General features: G+C 42.6%; 1 protein-coding gene across 2 annotated transcripts in view; it reads right to left on the bottom strand.

Annotated features, from left to right (window-relative positions):
• mdga2a (MAM domain containing glycosylphosphatidylinositol anchor 2a) overlaps positions 1-19,353 on the bottom strand; it is a 230,199-nt gene that overhangs the window by 20,225 nt on the left and 190,621 nt on the right. The window contains exons 11-12 of one of the 2 annotated variants that reach the window (XM_036542144.1): positions 5,746-5,923; positions 2,595-2,612 (exon numbers count right to left, since the gene is read on the bottom strand). In XM_036542144.1, coding sequence (XP_036398037.1) covers positions 2,595-2,612; positions 5,746-5,923 — 196 coding nt within the window. The remainder of the gene's footprint in view (positions 1-2,594; positions 2,613-5,745; positions 5,924-19,353) is intronic. The other variant, XM_036542145.1, reaches the window with a different exon arrangement.

Here is a 19,353-nt window from a genome sequence, read left to right as displayed (position 1 = left end):
GCATCCAGAGAGGTCAGGGGAGCACTTGTCCAAGGAGCTGCTAATCTGACAAAAAGGGGCTCCTGGCTGTTGAGCTTCCAATTACAACATCGTTGGGGGGAATGTTATTAAGGCTGATGGATGTGGACTTCTCAGGCACTGCTCCTATCTCTCCCCCCTCCCTCCTTCTCTCCCTCGTTCTCTCTCCCTCCCTCTTTACTCCTGTGCATCTTTCGGTGAGAGACTTTTAATTCCATTCCATAATTATAGCAAATCCAGCTCGGCCCACCAGCATTTAATCAAAATAAAATCTAATATTCCCTGCGAGTGAATCATACTATATATCAGTCAATTCAGTCAAACAAAATAACTGCCGTAGCTAAATAAGGGGTGATGTAGCAAGAGGTGATGGTTGGTAAAAGAAAAGGAAAGAATTACTCTGAATAAAATGGCTTTGAAGCTGCTATTTCCCTTCAGAGTATCCACAGCACAATGGTGGATAACACTAACAGCAAATTCATTACAGTTTCAACATACAGGAAAAGGCCATTAAATAGCAAAAATTCAATGGCAGAATTGCCTTTCTGGCACTTTGTGAGCATAAATTTCAACCCTCAGCTCCACCTCTGCCATACACAGAGTCACAAAAACTACTATAAGTATGATGTAGGTTAGTGAAGTAGTTAATATAGTGTAGCTAACCCTAACCATAAAACTCCTATTTCCTCTTATTAAATGTCTGCTCACCCACATTAGTCCCTTTAGTGACCATCATCTGTATTGCAATATTCCCAACAGCTGTGTTTGGGAAAATACCTTTTATGTCCCAAGTAAACAACTAGGCTAGCTGTAACCAGGTGTTCTCTCATGGGACTGCAGAAGAGAAAAGCATGATTATTTCTAGGGTGACCCTGCAGCTAGCTTTCAAAGGCAAAGATTTGCAGTCTGTACTATACGCACACGTTTTATGAATGCAAGTAATTCATTTAATCATATGCAAAGCTGACTTCAAAATCGTGAAGTTTCACTTGACATGAAACTGAACAAACATGGTGAAACATGCCATAGTTAATGCACTGTGGTGGCCCACAGCGTGGAGAGCCAATGATGTGTTGCCCTTAAGATGATCAATCATCCAAGTAGGGGCTTCTGATAAGCAAGTTTTTTTTTGGTGTGTAATTCATCCCAACTAGGATGGAGAAGAGAAATGATATTTTAAGTGCTTTCAGTTCAACACCCTACTTTCTGGGGATCATTCCTTGCCTGTTGTCTTTCAGTTTTACTGCCCCTAATTTCCCCCATTTTGTAGATGTACTGCTGTACATACCTAGCTTCTCTTACTGTTAGTCGACTGTGTACACACACTATTAGCACTCCTCATTTTGTTATCGTAGAAACAACATAGACAGTACTCCCTTATTGATTTTTTCCCATTGTAATTCCGTTTGTCATTGATAAGGTGAAGTTTTGTAGTGAGAAACTGCTGTGATGGTCACATTAAAATGGTGGATGGTCATTTCATTTTGGATTTGAGGCACTGCAACACAAAAAAACACACACTTGGCACAACACTTCTACAACAGAAAAGAAACAGATGGAAAATGCACCGTAGAACACCTTTAGGGACAGTATCTCAAGTTTTGTTTGTCTATTTCTAAATAAGAACAAACATCTGTTTTAGAGATACAGTCATGTAAAGCCTTCTAATCCACAGAGCAATCTCACCTTTAAACTGCCTTTGAATCTCAAGCCATTAAAAGACAACAAGTGAGAGAGTGGAATTGTCTGCACTCCCCCATCCTAAGACAACTCCATTACAGCAGAGTTAATGGGAGAATTGAGTGCCACTTCGGCCTCCAATGGAATTAAGGTCGCGTAATGCACTGGTTGTTAATTAACCGAAAGTTAAGGAGTGACCTAGGACACATTAAGCCCAACCAGAACTTCAAATACATCTTGCCTAAAAAGTGGTAGTGGTGGTGGTGGTGGGGGGGGGGGGGGGGGGCAAGACTTTTTTTTTCAACAGAGACTGAAATGTCTGAGCTTGAAGTTGCACAGCTACCTTGTCTAAGTCACAGCTGGGAGTAAAGGGAGGAAAATATAAAAGGAATGGGCTGAACACCGCAAGCCAGCAGGGAAGGTCAATGACCTGTAGTACTAGTCTGGTCATGTCTGGTGCTCTGGCAATGAGAACTCGTGTAAAGTGCTGCTCAGTGGGGGGGGGGGTGATGGAATGAAATGGAATAAAATGGAATAAGATGAGATGCCAGCCGCCATTAGCGGACTTCAGCTAATGAGGCGATTTCGCTCCGTGCAGGAATCCAAGCCACAGCACGGCTGCATCCTGCAGAAAAAATGGCCTGCCGCTACCTGCCATTGTTTACTCACTCAGTGAATGTGTGTGTGTATGTGTGTGTGTGTGTGTGTGTGTGTGTGTATGTGTATGTTTGTGAGTGCATGCATTCATGTGTGTGCACATGCGTGTGTGTGTCCACATTTTCTCGTCATGTGCAGCAGTGTCACAGCTTGGCTTCCTGCCCAGAGGGGCTTCCTCCTGCCCAGAGGGTCTGTTAGTACCCACAGATGTGCATGTCAGGTGACTAGAGGTACTTTACCTGCATCTCTTCTGACCCCTTTGTGAGACAAAACAAAACAAAACAACACAAATGAATGCACCCACAAAGCCAGAGGTCAAGCTTGTGCAAAAATGAGAGCATGCATAACCGCACGCACGGATATATCAGAATAAACGGCCACATAAACACACTGCTCTGTTGACTTGCCAGTGAAGGAGCTTTCAGACTTGTGCACTTTTGAGAAAACAGATTCAGTTTGTGCCTTGTGGAATGGGCAGTCAAGGCACTGCAGAAGGGTACCCAGCTGCATGTGTGAATACAGATCATACTGACTGAGCCAATTACTACAAACCACTAACTGGTCCAATATCTGCAATGGCAGAATTCATTTAATAATTATCTCCTTACAATCACTTCTCCATTACAGAATGTTGGTAGTTGGTATGTTTTGATAGGATGAAAGATCATGTTTGATTGCATTTGTCTCTACATAAACTCTATTACAGCTGTGTTCTTAAAGTAAAATTAAAATAATCTTTAAGTAAAATTCAGCAGAGCACCTCTTTCACAATCACAGGAATTTGTTTGCACCTGCATTACAAAATAACCAACACACACCAGAGCAAGGAACAAATAATTTCCCCCACCAACTGTGTAATGTCACCACACAGCTGTCACAGGACAGTAATTAGTCAGTCAGCTATGGGTATGGTTAAGATGATACTCAGAATAATCCACAGATGAATCTATTTTGTCTCTACGTTCCACCTAGGTTCACTGCAGTACACGGCTGATGCACACCAACAGCTTCGCATGGGTACCTCTCATAAAGAGAGCTCCACTGACCCCCGAAGGAGAGATGCTGGTGTTCTCTTCAAAGCCGTGTTGGCAACCACATCCCAAGGCACCGTGGTTATTTCTCGGTCTCAGTGTTTTCCTGCTTTGTCCTCACCTTTCAGATTTATCAGGTCAGCGTTTACTGATTCCACCCCCGCACACCTACGTAACCCCCATTAATTCATCCGTTTCCTTCCTCTTTCCCTGGATTTCTGAATAATTAACATTTGCCCTTCTCCTGCCTACAACCCAGATGCTCCAAAGTGTACTTGGCAGAGAAGAGCCCTTGAAAAGCTCCTTTGCCGGTCGATTAGCTGTTTACCCAAAGCAGTCCTTTTAGACGCTCCCAACCTTCCTTATTCAAAACTCATCAATGAATTTAGAATAAATATATATATTGTACAACCAGTAGGTGTCCCTGTTGCATTATAAGAACCCAGCAGGAGGCAACTTTCTTTTCTGAAATAAGTCGTTTGCTGTAAAATGCAGGACAAAATCCATACTTGTGTAACCGAGTGTGTTCATTTCCTGAGGGAGCCAAAGCACTTTAGACATGTGTGTGATAATCATATATCTAAGTGTTGTTGTTTATATTACGTATAAAGTTAACAGGGAACAGTAGTATTATCATAAACAGTAAAGAGCGTATTAGTTTTTGTTAATACATAATGTTCATAGATGACACAGGTAAAAGCTGTATTGTTAATATACAATTAATAGGCTTAGGACGCCTTTCTTTACGTTTGGATTTATGCTCGTAACATTTTTTAAATATACCTTAACTTTAAGAAAGGTTGGCATTGCACTTATATTTTTTATTGAGTCCGGCTTTAAGGAGGGAGTTGGGGGGGTTTTCAGGTGCGGAGCAACACCGTTTTCTTACCGTAATCGCATGTTGCATTAGAAACAACTTAGCTTTAGATCTTCTCTTGTGAGAGAACTTTTGTTTCGACATATTCTATTACGTTTATAGTTTGGAATAAACACCTTTATTTCATCTTTTACACGGAGTCCTGGGGAAGTTTTTCCTATGATGAGTGCATACACACGAGTTAAGGAGTTGCTTCCAACCTCAGAAACTGTCAGACCCCACTTTTCAATTTTTACATAGACGACGCAACTTGCACATTGCACAGGTCTGTGCCATGACTCTCTAGTCAAATGTGTATATATCATCATTGAATAACTCCATATCTAGATATGTGTTATGTTCTCAACAACTGAAGCTAATTCTGCCTGAATTTTGTACTATGAATTTCAAGATTTAAATTTGATTAAATTCAATTGTCTGAAGAAAACTGAAGAAAAGAAGAAGAAAACCCCATCACATACTGAATTGGTTTATAACAGAAAGGCATATATTGTCCTACCTCTACTTCCTTTCCTGCATAATGCTACCATCTTAAACTATTTTTTGCACTACTCCTTGCAGTCCATGGCTGTTACAGGAACATTCTTCAAATCTTAGTGCAGAAGCACAGTACTTCTGCTGGTTTTTGACAGATATATCCAAAACCTTCCAAGAAAGTGTAGAGTGGACCTACATAGCAAGGCAGTGATTCATACATCAGCCCCCACCTGCAGCTGCCCTGGCCTATTACTTCTAGGGTGACAGAAAAAGTACGCAGGAATACCTTTCATTCGCATGAGCGAATTGGGCGACAGATGAGATTATTAACATATATTCATTATAAATATTGTACATTATTTTACACATTTTTATTGCTAAGATCCTCTTGCACTGAGTGTTGTTTTACAACCCTAACACTGTCCATCAGTCATCTGCAAAATATATGTTCTGCTTTTTTGTTGGTTTTTGAGTTCAATTTCTGAAAAATAGACTTTATTAAATAATAATGACATGCCAGCAATACATATTAGGTCAATCAGCATATTCACGAGTGAGACAGATTTCAATTAGAGCCCATTAACCTTGTATCAGACACAGGGAGAAACTAAGGGCTTTGGAGTCAGACAGCCAGCCATGATGGCAGAATGACACCAAACAGCATATGGCTGCAGTAGGAATGAATTATTTCAAACTGCTGCTCTGATCTGGGTACAGAGATGGTCAAAAATCAAACATGGAAATTCTAAGTCTGGGTTTGCCAGTGAAACACAGGCAAGTTCTTCCAAGGCAAACCCCACTAGCGTATATGTTGCAAAATCTTTCAGTGTGAGAGCAAACGTGTGAGAGCTTTACTGTGAGTCTCACCAGCCAATAGGTTGAGCAGACTCCAAAATTTAGGGAAAATAAGTGGTTTGCTACACCTGTATTCTACCTCTCATCTAGGTGCTCTGCACAAGGTGGGTTGGTGACTGCGAACATACAAAAAGAGACAGGGAGACTCACCACTGTACTTGACGATCCTGATGGTGGAGTCCCCCTCTCCAAAGCGGGTGATGGGGGTGAGGCGGACCTCGTAGGCCTCAGGCTTGATGAGCTCAGTCAGGTTGTAGGTGATCAGTTCCCCTTTTTGGATCATCCCATGGATGGGTATCTCCTGCTCCCACCACCTCTGCTGCCCTGTCTGTACAGGATGACAAACCGAACCTCTGACTATTTACCGTGATTATCAGGGTGGTTGTTGTATTCGTGACCCTGGAGCATAGCTTTGCACTGCCACCTGCTTAAGTGTTGCCAGGGTAGTTTTAATTGGGAGAGAACATGATAAAACAAATACACACACTGGTGCCAGACACGAATGCATTTTACTGGTACAAATTTCCCAGCACTCTCAAGGACAGCATTCTTCCCAGGTTACCTTCTCACTCTCCCTGCTTAGACAAATATGAAAAACTGAGACGGGCTCCGTTAGTACGGAGTAAACTAAACCAAATGAAAGTGAGCAAATGTTTTCCATGGTATTTAATAATCATAATGATCAGTAGTTCTTAGTAATGATGATAATGCTTATGATGATCCATTACAAAACTAATGATAGCTACAGTATGAATCAGTGCACACAGATGCCTTTGAGTGCAATTCTCTGTGGCTTACTTTTTTGAGTATCAGGTTATGTTATTGTCCATTGCATTCATTATTCCTTTGGATTTTATTCCAAACTTTATTTCTAAGGCATCATCCCAGATTAAATCTAACCATGATGTGCTTTGTCCTCAACTTTAACTTAGTTTAAGATTTCCATTTCTTTCCACATCATTTTCTCACTGATTGCAGTGACCACTAAAAAACTGATTTACTATAGAGATGTAAAACCCCTGTACCACTTGCTTAACTCTTGTGTTGTATTACGGGTCACAAATGATCTGTTTCTGAATTTCACATCAGAGAAAACCCCCTAAATTAATTTTTTCAGCATGAAATTCGATGACTTTTCCTGGATTGACCCTACCATTAGAAAAAGTGAAACATTGCCCTTTTTTATATTTTTATAAAAGCTGTACACCACCAAGATTGTCTTTCGGGTCTTTTTTGACCTGGCAGTTGTAAAATCATTAACAGACGAATTGGAGTATTAAAAATGATTTATAGCAACTATGAAGCAGAGTAAAGAACCTGAGGCCATTTTCTCTTCATATCCTTGTCTCTTCCATTTCCTCCTCCCTCAGTCTTTCTCACATATAAAATGTACATATGCACAGACATACTAACACACATGAGCACACATACATGCATGGCTTCAAATGGAGTTCCAGTACTTTACTCTCTCTCATTCTCTAACACTCACACGCAAACACGCATACACACACACACACACACACACACACACACACACACACACACACACACACACACACACACACACACACACACACACCTCTGACTCAGTTTCACACACCATTTCAAACAAAATAAAATCAACAACATTTCTTGCAGAAGAGCATTGTTTTCTCACAGGGAATGGAGTCAGAGGTGGGGCCATAATGTTATAAAGGTGCTGCACATGTCAACTGACATCAACCTGAGTCTGCAGCCAGGGCAGGAAAAAGGAAGAGATGCCAATTCTACCCCTCAAAGAAGGACTGTAAAACAAACATAATGTGCTGCAAATGTGAGATATACATCTGTAAAGCCCATGCTTGCAGGCTTGCATACTGTGATACATGTGCTAAATACAGAAATACACAGCCATGTGCTTGGTGCTCGTGCTTCCTAAAATAAGAGTTCAAGAAAGTTACTACAATGTTTCCCAAAAATGCATTGAAATCTTCATGGTTGTCATGTGCTAATTTCTTAGGCTATTCATGTGCTATCTCTTGCTGGAAAAAAGAATCAATTTTTATCTATCCAGTACCTTTAGCCAGAATAAGAATAAGAATAATCAATTACAGCAAAAAAAAAATAAAGCACTACTGATAGATAGAATGTGGGCCTTTGTGATGTGAAAGACAGAGAGGCTTTTTGGGGGTCTTCTTGCTCCTAATCCCCGCGGTGGTCAGTGACGCGGAAACAGAAGCAGAAGTCTCACTCCCACTGTTATACACACACAGGCCTAGTTAGACAAAAGGCACTCCCTTTGAGGATACCAGGTTTACCCCTTTGCCTCAGAAAGCAAGGCAGCTGCATCCTAGCAGGGAGCTATACATCTCAGACCCAGCATCAGTGACCGCACCGTGCCTCCATCACCTCTTGATTTATTTATTTATTTATTTATTTTTTTTTGGAGGCTGCCATATGGCAGAAGTTTCCTGCCAATCCGGCTGATTCGTTTAAACAGGAAGGAGACCAGAATGCACACTGTGAAACAATGAGCAGCAGACATCTGAAAGCCGCACCGGAATAATTATCTCAATTAAAAACAGGAGCGGGGTGCGAGTGCAATTAAGAAATTACAGTCATTTGAAAAGGTAGGGCTGTGGGAAAGTATTGGGAGTAGGCTGTTTGCGCTTGGCATGTGCTGATAATTGCCCATGTAATTTGCCTACTGCCCTACCTTTTTAATTTCCCCTCGCTTACCTCTGAGTGCTGACAGAACCTGCGACCCCCTGCCCTCTTCCTGCTTTGTTTTCATCCACTGTCTTTTCAACAGCATGGCAAGGGCTGCAACTGAACAGCTGGCTGATGCTAAAATTCCAGCCATGAGTCACCATCTTTGAGCGTGTTCTCGCGGGCTGACTAGGGCCAAAACAAAGCGCGGCCATTGTCCTTCCACATTGCACTCTTCACTCTCAGTTCAGGTCACGTTCTTTCGGCTGGGCCGCATAACCCTACGTATAGAGTAGGTATATATGCACATTAAACACATCCCTAACACCAATGGTACACCAAAACTAACATGATAATAATATGGAAAGGAGAGGGAAAGAAAATGTGGGCTGTGGTGCCAGCTGGTCATTTCAGGAAAATGATAACATGTCTCCTTTAGTTCACACTTATGCTTTTTCAGATCATGAGTGTTTCCTAGCCAGGCCTACTGCCCAACTTTTCCAAAACCTTGACTGACAGGAGGTTACAGAGGGGGCAGAATGCTGCTACTGTTGAGTTTTAATGTAGAGGCAGCAGTGAGAGGACATCACACTGGTTTTGAATGGGCTGTGAGGATTATGCGCTTCCCTAAATAGCTGCAATGAAGGGAGCACAGAGGCCTGTGTTCTAAGCGCTCATTACTGCGCGGGTGCCTGTTGGTCTGGACCTCACTTATTTACACTGGCACGGGTCTGCTGCGTCTTTTTTCCCTTCATTACTGATTAATGATCCTCACTGAGTTTGACAACAGGGAGGAAATTGGCCTGTTGACACCAAACTTCCTCTGCAGCAACAAACCTGTCACTGGGGCCAGGCGGTGCAAACACTCCGCTGCCCAAGACAGCTGCAGCCTGCTCGGACTCACAGCGCCCGAGAGCTGCCGCTGTAGACGCCATGGCAATCCATCTCCGACTGTGTGTCTAAGACATCAGGAATGTGGGAAGGTTAGAGCTGCCCTTCCTCTGACTCCCGGAAAAACACAGGCAAACACACTCAGAAAGCTCTCTCTCCTGAACAAAACACTAAACAAGAAGACAATTAGAGAGAGAGAGAGACAAGCAGAAATGGAGGGAATACAAATCGGCTGATCCTTTCATCACTGGGGGGACAAAAGCGCTTTGCTGAGTGTGTAATTCAAATGGGTAATTGCGGCTGAATGTGTGAAAGTCGAGCGTATTTATAACTGAGAGCCCCTGCGTTTTTTGGTGAAAGAACAGGACTGTTGAGGGGAGGAAAAACCACACACTTTGTGATCGGCTCTTGAGCGTGTGAGGAAAATTGTTGTTTTGCTCTGTGAACACACTTTGCTTATAGTATGCTTCTGAAAAAAAGTGATGAAAAAAAATCCCTCACTGGCGTTCTGCTATTGTAACAACATGAAGAGGTCGGGGGGACTGAAATCTCTCATCAGAAGAAAACTGGTGACTGTGAATAGCAAGGTAATAATGGCTACTGTGGTTTCACAAATAAATGAGTGAAGCCACAGACATAACCACAAACACGCACACTCATGTGTGTGCATACACACACGCACACACACACACATACACACACACACATTCTGGGGTTGCATGTTCTCTCTGATGCTGCAAGCTGAATGCAAACTTCTGGGTTGAAAATTATAAAAGAACCCGACAGTGGGTGCTGAAATGTAACTGCTGAAGAGAACTGAATAAGTAATAATGGAAAGGGCATGAATAAGTCAAGAAAAATCCTAACAACCCACATAAAAACAACAATAAGGCTGTAGCATGGTTTCGGAGGCAACAAATAACTGTCTGACAAAGTATTTCAGCACACTGACCCTGCCGCGATTAACCTGTTCAATAGTGTCGAAAGCAGGCCAAACAGCACAAGCAGGGAGAGAAGTCATTTTATCTTCCTGGCCAGCTCTTAAATGGAACACTTTTAAACGTAAATAGGTTTTGGGTGATGCTTTGGAGAACCATCTCGGCGCCAGGAGTGAGAGCACAGCTAATTAAAATACAGCACCACCAATTCTGCCTGTGAATTCTCAAGGGGCCCCCAGGACGTAAATACCACTGCAGTAAACAAACCCAGAATAAGTGTCTCATAATTATAGGGCGAATGCCAGCGTGAGATACTCCACTATAAAAGGCTTGGGATAAACCTTGGTCATTTGAAAGCCAATCTCCAGTCCCCTTCGTTAGAAAAAAACACTGAGCCACAGTGGTGATACGATATTGTACACATCTCTATTTTTAAACAGGGAACTTCTCTCCGTTCTGACTCGGAAATTAACCACCCGTGAAAGCCAGTTTGATTAAAATAAAAGCTGATTTACATCAAATCTTTATTAGGCTAACGGCATAATAGAAATAATATTCTGACATGACAATCAAACCAACTATGTGCAGCCAAAACTATATGAATAGCACATTTCGGGCTAATTGGACTAATTTTATTTTTAAAAAAATTATCGTACACAGTAATGGGGTCTCCATTTTATGATTCTTGAGGTGTGAAACATATCAAATGAAGGTCTGTCTATTGCATATATCTATATACGTACAGACCCCCTGTGGTTTTTAATTTCCGCGGACAATCATTGGCTATGTGACCTATGCAGAAACCTGGCATTCCACATGGAGTCTGATAAACAGCGACACTCTGATGTTGATCTTGGTGCTGAGCCGAGCAGACACAGCTCGCTGAGGATCCCTGGCAAAACCAGGTGAAAATGCTTGAATGAGACTCCACCACCTCACCTGGGACAAATGAAAGCTGGGGCTGAACCAAGTGAGGAAAACAGACCTGGCAGTGAAATCAGATGGCCTGTGGGGCTGGTACTGTTCCTGACAGGATCTCTGCTCCACCTCCAGAATGAGATTCCCATCTCTATGTTCAAATACTGTTTTACCATCCCTGTATGTTTTCAGATGTCATACCTGTACTTGTAGCATTACAATCCTTTCTCTTTAAGGCCCTCTGCCTTTAAGCCCAATAGAGAGAGGTCCTCTCCCTTTAAGCCCCATAGAGATTGGCTGGGCATGGAGGGGAAGCAGATAAGGTATCCAGAATATCACAAAGGTGTAATAACTCAGATTTTTAGGAAAAACTCTTTTAATCTCAGATTGATCTCAGATTTGGAGGTTGATAGTGTAAAAGGTTATTTGTTCAGCTTACAAACTGTGACAGATACGACCTGTACAGACGCAAACATGATGTACAGTATTTGTTTTTGGGTATGCAGCACTTCTGAGCATGACCAAAAGAAATTAGGTAAAACCCAACACAGCAACACAAGATTTGATGACTGACTTTAAAATAAAGGATGACTGGAGTAACTACAGAGCCCAGAGCAAAGTAAACAATGACTTGCAGCTATAAGGCTGCAATTAGCCTTTTTCTTTTGTTTGTGATGGATATTTGCCCTGCATGCTATGCTATTTTGTCTTACAGATTTTAATGATCACAGGGACTCATTATTTAATGCAAAGTCTCTTTATGCAGATTCCTTCAATGCAAATACATTTTTTATGACCAAATATTTATTCAATGCAAACATATTCACTAATGTGTTCATAATCCATCCTTCTAAAAAACAACAACAACAACAAAAAAAAACTGCGAGCAAATGTTCTCCATGACAACCAGCTGCTCCTTGGGCCATGAGAGTGTGTTTGAGGGCATGGGAGTGTGACAGCAGTGAAGTACTTTATTGTCAGCAGTTATTGTCAGTTTTATTTTAAAAGTATGCATTACTTTAACTTTTTTCATGATAATAAGTAAAACATTAAATGTTTTTTTAATGTGTATTAGCCTGTTATCTCTTTATGTGTGCTGATGCCCAAACAATAATTCCACATGCCTTACAATCTCTTCCATGAGTGGACCCCCTCTCATTATATACGTATTTCTACATGAAAATGTTTCACATCATATAGTTTATCATGAGTGAAGACACTTTGTGTTCACTTAACCTTGGCTGAAATTTCCATTGACAGCAACACTATCCCTTGATCCCACCCGCTACTGGAAATATTGTTGCTTGTGGCAGTCATTTCTTCTATCTTTGGAAAAATTATTTGTCTAACAAAGACAGTTTCCTAAAGCAGTCATTACTATCCATGAGAGCAAGACAGAGCATGAGAGAAAGTGCTTGCAAGCAATGGCCTTCAGTTGCCACGTGATGAAGAATGCCCATCCAAGCAGAGAAAAAGAGAAGCAGATATCAGCAGGGAACAAGGACTGAGCCATAACCAGCTACTCCAATAATTCACCTCGTTATGTCCTCCGAAGGGGACTTGCAGAGGAGGAGTCATTTAAAAAGACCTGTACACCTGCAGCCCTCCCTGCCCTTCATAAAAAGGAGCTTAACGGGTGAAGGAAAGCCAAAACAGAGTTGGCTTTCCTTCACCCATCACCAGGTGAAATGACCTTGTTACCCTGTGCAGGGAGGTGCCCTGAATGCATCTGAGTCAGAGATTGGCGACTCTGAGCAAGTGTGGGGTAAACTGGAGTTGCCTCCTTGGAGTGCTGTGGCCTCCTCCAGTGTGGGGTAAACTGAGTTCAACACCTCCATGGACAGCAGCTGTTCCACTAGAACTGCGGCACCTCGAAGGGTATCGCTTCCTCCTGGTGCGTGGACTCTTGGAGAGCCTCATGCTCTGCAGGAATGGGATAAGCGGCAGCAGTCGGTGGATGATTTAGCAGGCATGCAGGTGGCTCTTCCTCCCAGCCAGTGCTCCTGAGCTCTGCAGGGAGCTGAAGCTGATTGAAACTGGTACATTACCACTGAAGGAAACCACATAACAAAAAATGAAATGGACTGATTTTATGATCCATTTGTTCTATCTTATAGTAAGTTTAACTTTTGAGGTTTAGCACCTCAGCCCTTATTTGAGCTTCCTTGACTGCTACGTGTATATCCAAGCAGGGACCAGCCTCCACACTCTTGATTGTGTTACACACCTGTTTTTTCTAAAGTCATGAATAAGACCAGTCCTACTGACTACAATTTCTTGCTTCAATCTTGTTATTTCAGACTGGCTGACTCAGTTACTGATGTCATCACCTATGTGAATGTGATCAGTGAACAACTGTCTAAAGAGATACATTTGAGTATTGTGAACAGCACATTTTCTTATTTAGTGTCTGCTCAACTTGTATTCATATGTTATGAACAAATATAAATATTGAAACAAGCTAACAGAAGAAATAAATGGTAGATGAGGCTCAAACACATTTTACTAAAAAAGTCTTTTAAGATGATTAAGGTATGTGCTGAGTGATGGCCTTGCCCTTTCTTTTACTTTCCCATTTTCTGATTTAATTGCATGTTAATGTGAAACCTAATCACGAACATTTACTTAAGATTGCATCTGATTTTGAGCACACAGAAACACCTGTTCCTCTGTCTCAGCTCTTTCTCCAGGCCCTATGGGGCCTAATATGAAGCCACACATGTTTGACTCCGCAGGCTAAAGTGGCCAGAGTGCAGCTGAGAGAGTGGAGAGATCTGCTGCAGTCCACCTGGGTCAACACATTATATACTTTGCAATGGTATAGGCTCCCACGAGTGTGCTCACTCACACACACAACAGGAGCTTAAACATGCAGAAGCATGCACACAAACAACCACAAGTACATGTACACACACAGACACACAAACACCTATGTGCACACACACATGTGGTGCTGTGATCACTGTGCTCATGGGTGCAGTCATCTGTGGCCCTCCTCTCTCTCCAGTTTCCATTAACAGCTTCACTTATAGAAAAGGCACTTTCTGTCAGCCTGCATTTCCTATAACAGCAGCTTTAAGATCCAAGGGAAAAATGGGAGCTGAGGCTTTTTAGAATCCTTCACAATTATACTTTACAATGATGGCCAATCTCTTAATCATTGACTGTAATGGTTAACCCAATTCAGAAAACTTCAACCTTTGTATTAAAAAAATAAATAGAAATCATATGTGTTGCCTGATTATGCTGGCGGAGCACTGATGCCCAATCTAATGAAATGGAATTCATTCAAATACATTGCTATCCTCCATATGCATACAGCCATGAAGTGCATTATAACCAAATATGTAACCCTAATCAGTTTTGATCCTGCATTTTGACTAACCAATTATCTAGCTACACCATATCTACATCAAAGACACCTCTGGCTTTTAGAATATTACTAGTAATTTATGGTTCAATCAGCATTTTACATGTCTCATTGGAGTCTGAAGTTCATTTTAGATTTCTGTGAAAAGTTTGATAAACATTTCAGAATTAACCTAAGAGAATGTGCTTTGCACATGCAGTGACTGGCCTTTATGTCCATATGTGCACACATTTACTGCAGTTTTGGCCTTCTCAAAGAGAAGAACAAAGCAAAGAGCCTTTTAAGCATGTTTTATCTGCATTAAGGAATAAATATCCCCACCGCCTCTGGGTCATACAATGGAAAATAAAACTAAAAGTGGGTGAGCTCTGATCTCAGAACATATGCCAGAGGGTCAGGGTCACACACATTTTTTTCTTTTGGGTGCATCTCCAAAACAGACCCCCGTTTTTATAACCACCTGTTTTTGACTACATTTTTTCAAAAGGTGGCTTTACTTATATCTTCATCTCCCAGGAGAAAGAAGACTATTTTGGCAACATGTTTTCTTGTAAAGCAGGCTGTCAGCAATGGGGAGGAGGGGGGGGTGAGGGGGTTGAGGATCAATACCGATTGCAAGACTGGCAAGACTGACGGCAGTTGTCAGTCACTTCCTTGGGAGCACCCTGCAGCTTGCTGTCTGCAGCCTTGCCATTCTTCTCACAAGAGAAGGAAGGGGTGGAGGAATGAAAATGCCTACAGTCTCAATCATGAGATTCCCTTGCATCAGGAATTAAGTCTTTGCTTTCTGCAAAAAGTACATAATCAGAAATCTTAGGTGGGAATGAGCAACGCCTCCCCGGTTCCCTGTTGGACTTCTGGAAATGCAACACGTCTCCCTCCATATCCTCCTTATCTGCAGTGCCAAAATGAGACAGAGCATGAAACATTCATGACCAAAAAATCAGGGATAGCAGTGAGGGGCTGCTTTTCAGATACACTCTGTTTCTTAATGTTGAGGATGACATTGTCAAATCAAGAAGAAATGTGCACTAATGGGGGGAAAGGAAAAATCTTTTGGGCCAGATATTTGACATGCAATGTGTGAAATCAGATGAAAATGTAATTGAGGAACACACTTGTCGATAGAAAAAATGTAACACAAATGAAACAGGAACGTGATATGGAGGACAGGAGCAAAGTGCTGTTTGTCTTGGCGGCTAAGACAAGGACAGAACAGCACATAACAGAATCAGAAGGTCCACGTTTGCACATATATGTACATGTACACACAGAGGAGTGGGGGGAGAAATGTCGGAAAGAAAAGCCAATTCAGCTCTCAGCTTGATGCATGCCTAGCTTTACCCTGTATTCCCTTATATCTTTGGTTTGCTTTGGTCCTGAGGCTCTACCTGCAAGCAGAGCCAAACTGACCTGCCTGAACCCTTAGGCCAGAAAGTTACTCGCTCACTGTTCTTTGTAAGGTCCATTCATTTAAGTCTTACTCACCATGACATCCAGTATAAATTTCAATGTATCCATTATTCTGCTCAGCTTGACGGCCTTATTAAACTGAGGGAGCTTCTGCCAAAGTCTTAGACGGCTGTTTCTGTCCGATGTCACCACTTGGCCCGCACACATTTGACAGTTCCTTTCATTGGGACGTAATGTGTAGTTGGTCAATAACTATGCCTGAGGCATGACTATATTTGTCATGGTCATATGTTCTTTCAGTTACACTTTTAGACTCCTTAAGCCTTTCATAAGGATTCCAGCTGTCTACAAAGGCATCCTGTGGTTTAATCTTTGTTTATTCTTAGGCTGTCTTTCTCACCTCTCTCTGTGTGTGTGTGCATGTGTTTGAGATGTGCATGTGTGGCATTATCAAATGCCACCTTCATGTAGGAGCACATGAGCTCATCCATGTCAAAGGAACCTGACTGTCATTACTGGCCCTGTTTCCTGAGTGGGAGGGATGAAGACGTAATCATGGTTATATGTCCACCAATGGGAGAGTGCAGCAGGGGAAGAGTGGGCCCCTAAACACGATGATTAGACACCTGGTCTGACAGCCAGGCTCTTTGACATCAGTGACGACATGGCCTCTGGGGTTCAGAGGACCTATTGCATTTGTCTGTCACAGTAATTCACTGTCATTAACCCATCCTTAATCAGGCCCTCCTCAACCCCACTCTTAGTGGGGTGCTGTCTAGCAGGATCTCCAGCTCTGACTCTAAAACCAGTCTTCAGGAGAGGCAGACAAAGGATGAAAGGAGAACAGCTTCAGACTGAGGAGGGTGTGAGGGTGGAGCGGGTGGCACTTGGACCTCATTATCCATGAGTCAGCTGTAGTCATTACAGATCCTATGGCACAGGCACCCAATGTTTGCCAAAATGGTGTGCACATATAACAGTCTGTGTTGGGTGCAAGTGGTGGTGGGGAGGGGGTTTGTAGCCTGAAAAGTTTGAGGATCCATGCTCTCAAGGAGAGTAACTTACATAGGTTACAATTTTATCAAGTTATACAGCTGGATATTTATTGCGGCAATTGTGAGCTATGTACCATGCCCAAGGGTACAAGAGCAGCAAGCAAGTGAATCAGCAGCCTTTTGGTTAGTAGCCCTGCTCCTTAACACTATACCACTCTGCTTGAAAAGACTTTGATGATAAGTTCTTTTTACTTTTAACTGGTTACATACAGTGACAGAATCCATCTTGAAGTGAGAGCAAAGATGCAGAAAGCATGTACAAGAGATCTGTTCTGTTCAATACTTTGGTCTGAACCACGTCCACTCTGGACACCCCTGCACTGGTGTACCAAAGAGCCGTGAGACTGAGCTGAAAAATGGCCATGAGACTGGACAGATCTTAATAAAGCATTGCTTCCCACCTCAAAAAAACTGAGGGAAGTGGTGGACCTTGTGTGCCTACCTTACTGGACTGGGGGCAAGATGAGGGTAGTCCATCATTGCACAGGGGACAGCAGAGACTCTTAATCTTGAAAAAGGGGCTGGAGCCATGAATCAACGTGGCACGCAGAGTATTTTTAATTAACATCACTTGGCCCTAGAGCAATCTCTCCCTGAGCACACTCCTCAGACCCTGCCAAACAAGAAGCCTCAGTCAAAGCTCGCAAGCCGTGTGCCTCCCTCTGAAGCACCCTTGAGAGACTGGCCAAGGGGGGTCCAAACAGACACTTTTTTGAAAGTCGCTAATTGCGGGAAAACAAACTTGTGCCTGCGAGAAAACTTTCTTAATGGCTGCTGCTGTGGTGATTGCACACATTCCAGTCTGAGTGTGTGGAGATAAAGGTATATGCGGTGAGGGATTAAGGTAATCTGCAGTGAAGCAATGAGCACCGCACCTTGTGTACTCTCTCAGGCAAATGAGCCTTCTGGGGTTAAATGAGTGTGGGACGTGATTAAAGTCTTACTGCTAAACCACCATACAGTCCCAGCTGTGCATCCTTTCTGTAATATTAAGATGCACAAGTTTTTGCTGACCACGCTCATCCTGATTTCAGCTAAAAAAATGCCCAGAATAACCAGGATTACAGTCTTTTACGTATGTAAGATAATGGAATAATGAGCTATGGGTCTCCTCCTCTTCTGTGTTGGGCATGAAAAGCTCAGTCTTCTTCCCAGATTATTCTCCATAAAAGCATTTAAAACTCTTTTAAATGCTTAAACATCGCTTGGATCAGATGGCTGGTGGAGCTTGCTGGAGGATTTGATCATGATTCCTATTGACCAAGATGATTATCACTTTGAGCCTGAGAGATCTTCTCCCACCCTCCCCTATCACCCCAGCACCCCTCCCCCCTTTTTTGCTGCTATGCTTCTGCCCACAATTCTGACATTTCGTTCACTCCCAAATGACCTTTATTCAAATACCATCATCTGGGGGATATATACAGGTCGTAGTGTAGTGAAACTTAACCATAAAATCTAGAATGAATTCATAAAAGGCTTTTTGTAGCATCGGTGCTGTTGAACAACCCCTGCCTTCCAGTTAAGGTGAAAGTCGTAAACTTCCCATGCTATCGGCCCCAGACAGATATCGTCTCAGGTGCCGTAACAATCTGTCGCTTTTAAACCCTCATTCGGTAAGGTATAAAAGAGCATGTCTTAACTACAGCAGTTATAGTCTGATTGATACCCTTTAGCTGAGGCCCTCCCCCAGCCTAAGTGAAAATAGACTGTCGGCAATGCTTTGGAATGGCAAAGTGAGTCAAATATTCCAGTCACTTTCATCGCCATGTGTATTCATGAGCCATCGGGCTCTGTGCTTCGGGACACAGCTACATCAAATGCAACGAAGCAACACAAATAACAATCACTAAAAAAAAAAAACAAGACAATGGATCTTTCCTGGCCTCCTGACTTTCCAGTGGGAGTGTTTTTCCGATGTTGTTCAGTCTTTTATTTTTGCACATTTAATATATGATGCCAGCTGGGTGTGAAATGCCTTGTTTGTTGCCGTGGCAACCGCCCCCTCTCTTCTCATTCATGTCATCATTCTGCAGGTCCCACCATGACAAAGAGAAAGAGGGGCATTTCTGCTCATGCTAATTCCTCCCTCAACTCACTCCCTCTGATTCAAATTATATCAGACCCAGAAAGCATCCTTTCTGGGACCTCCCATGGAACTGACACATTTCCTTTGAAACACCCACGCATACTTATCCTCATTATAATGCCGCCATAAGACCTCAATCCCAAGTTTTTTTTCCCATTTGTCGATTTTCTCCCAAATTTGGAATGGCCAATTCCCCAAGTTCTGGAATGTCCTCATCGATGTTCGGTCCCATTGCACAACCCCCACTGTCAATCTGGGAGAGCGTGGACAAGCACGTGCCCTCCTCCGAGACATGTGATGACAGCCACTGCTTCTTTTTGCACTGCGGTCAACAAGCTAAGCTAGCACAGAGATGAGTCTGAGGAAGATATTTTGTATGCAGCTTTGGCACATGGA

The sequence above is a fragment of the Megalops cyprinoides genome, chromosome 12 (assembly GCF_013368585.1).
Source record: "Megalops cyprinoides isolate fMegCyp1 chromosome 12, fMegCyp1.pri, whole genome shotgun sequence".
Classification (NCBI taxonomy): Eukaryota; Metazoa; Chordata; class Actinopteri; order Elopiformes; family Megalopidae; genus Megalops; species Megalops cyprinoides.
This window is presented reverse-complemented; position numbering and strand designations above follow the sequence as displayed.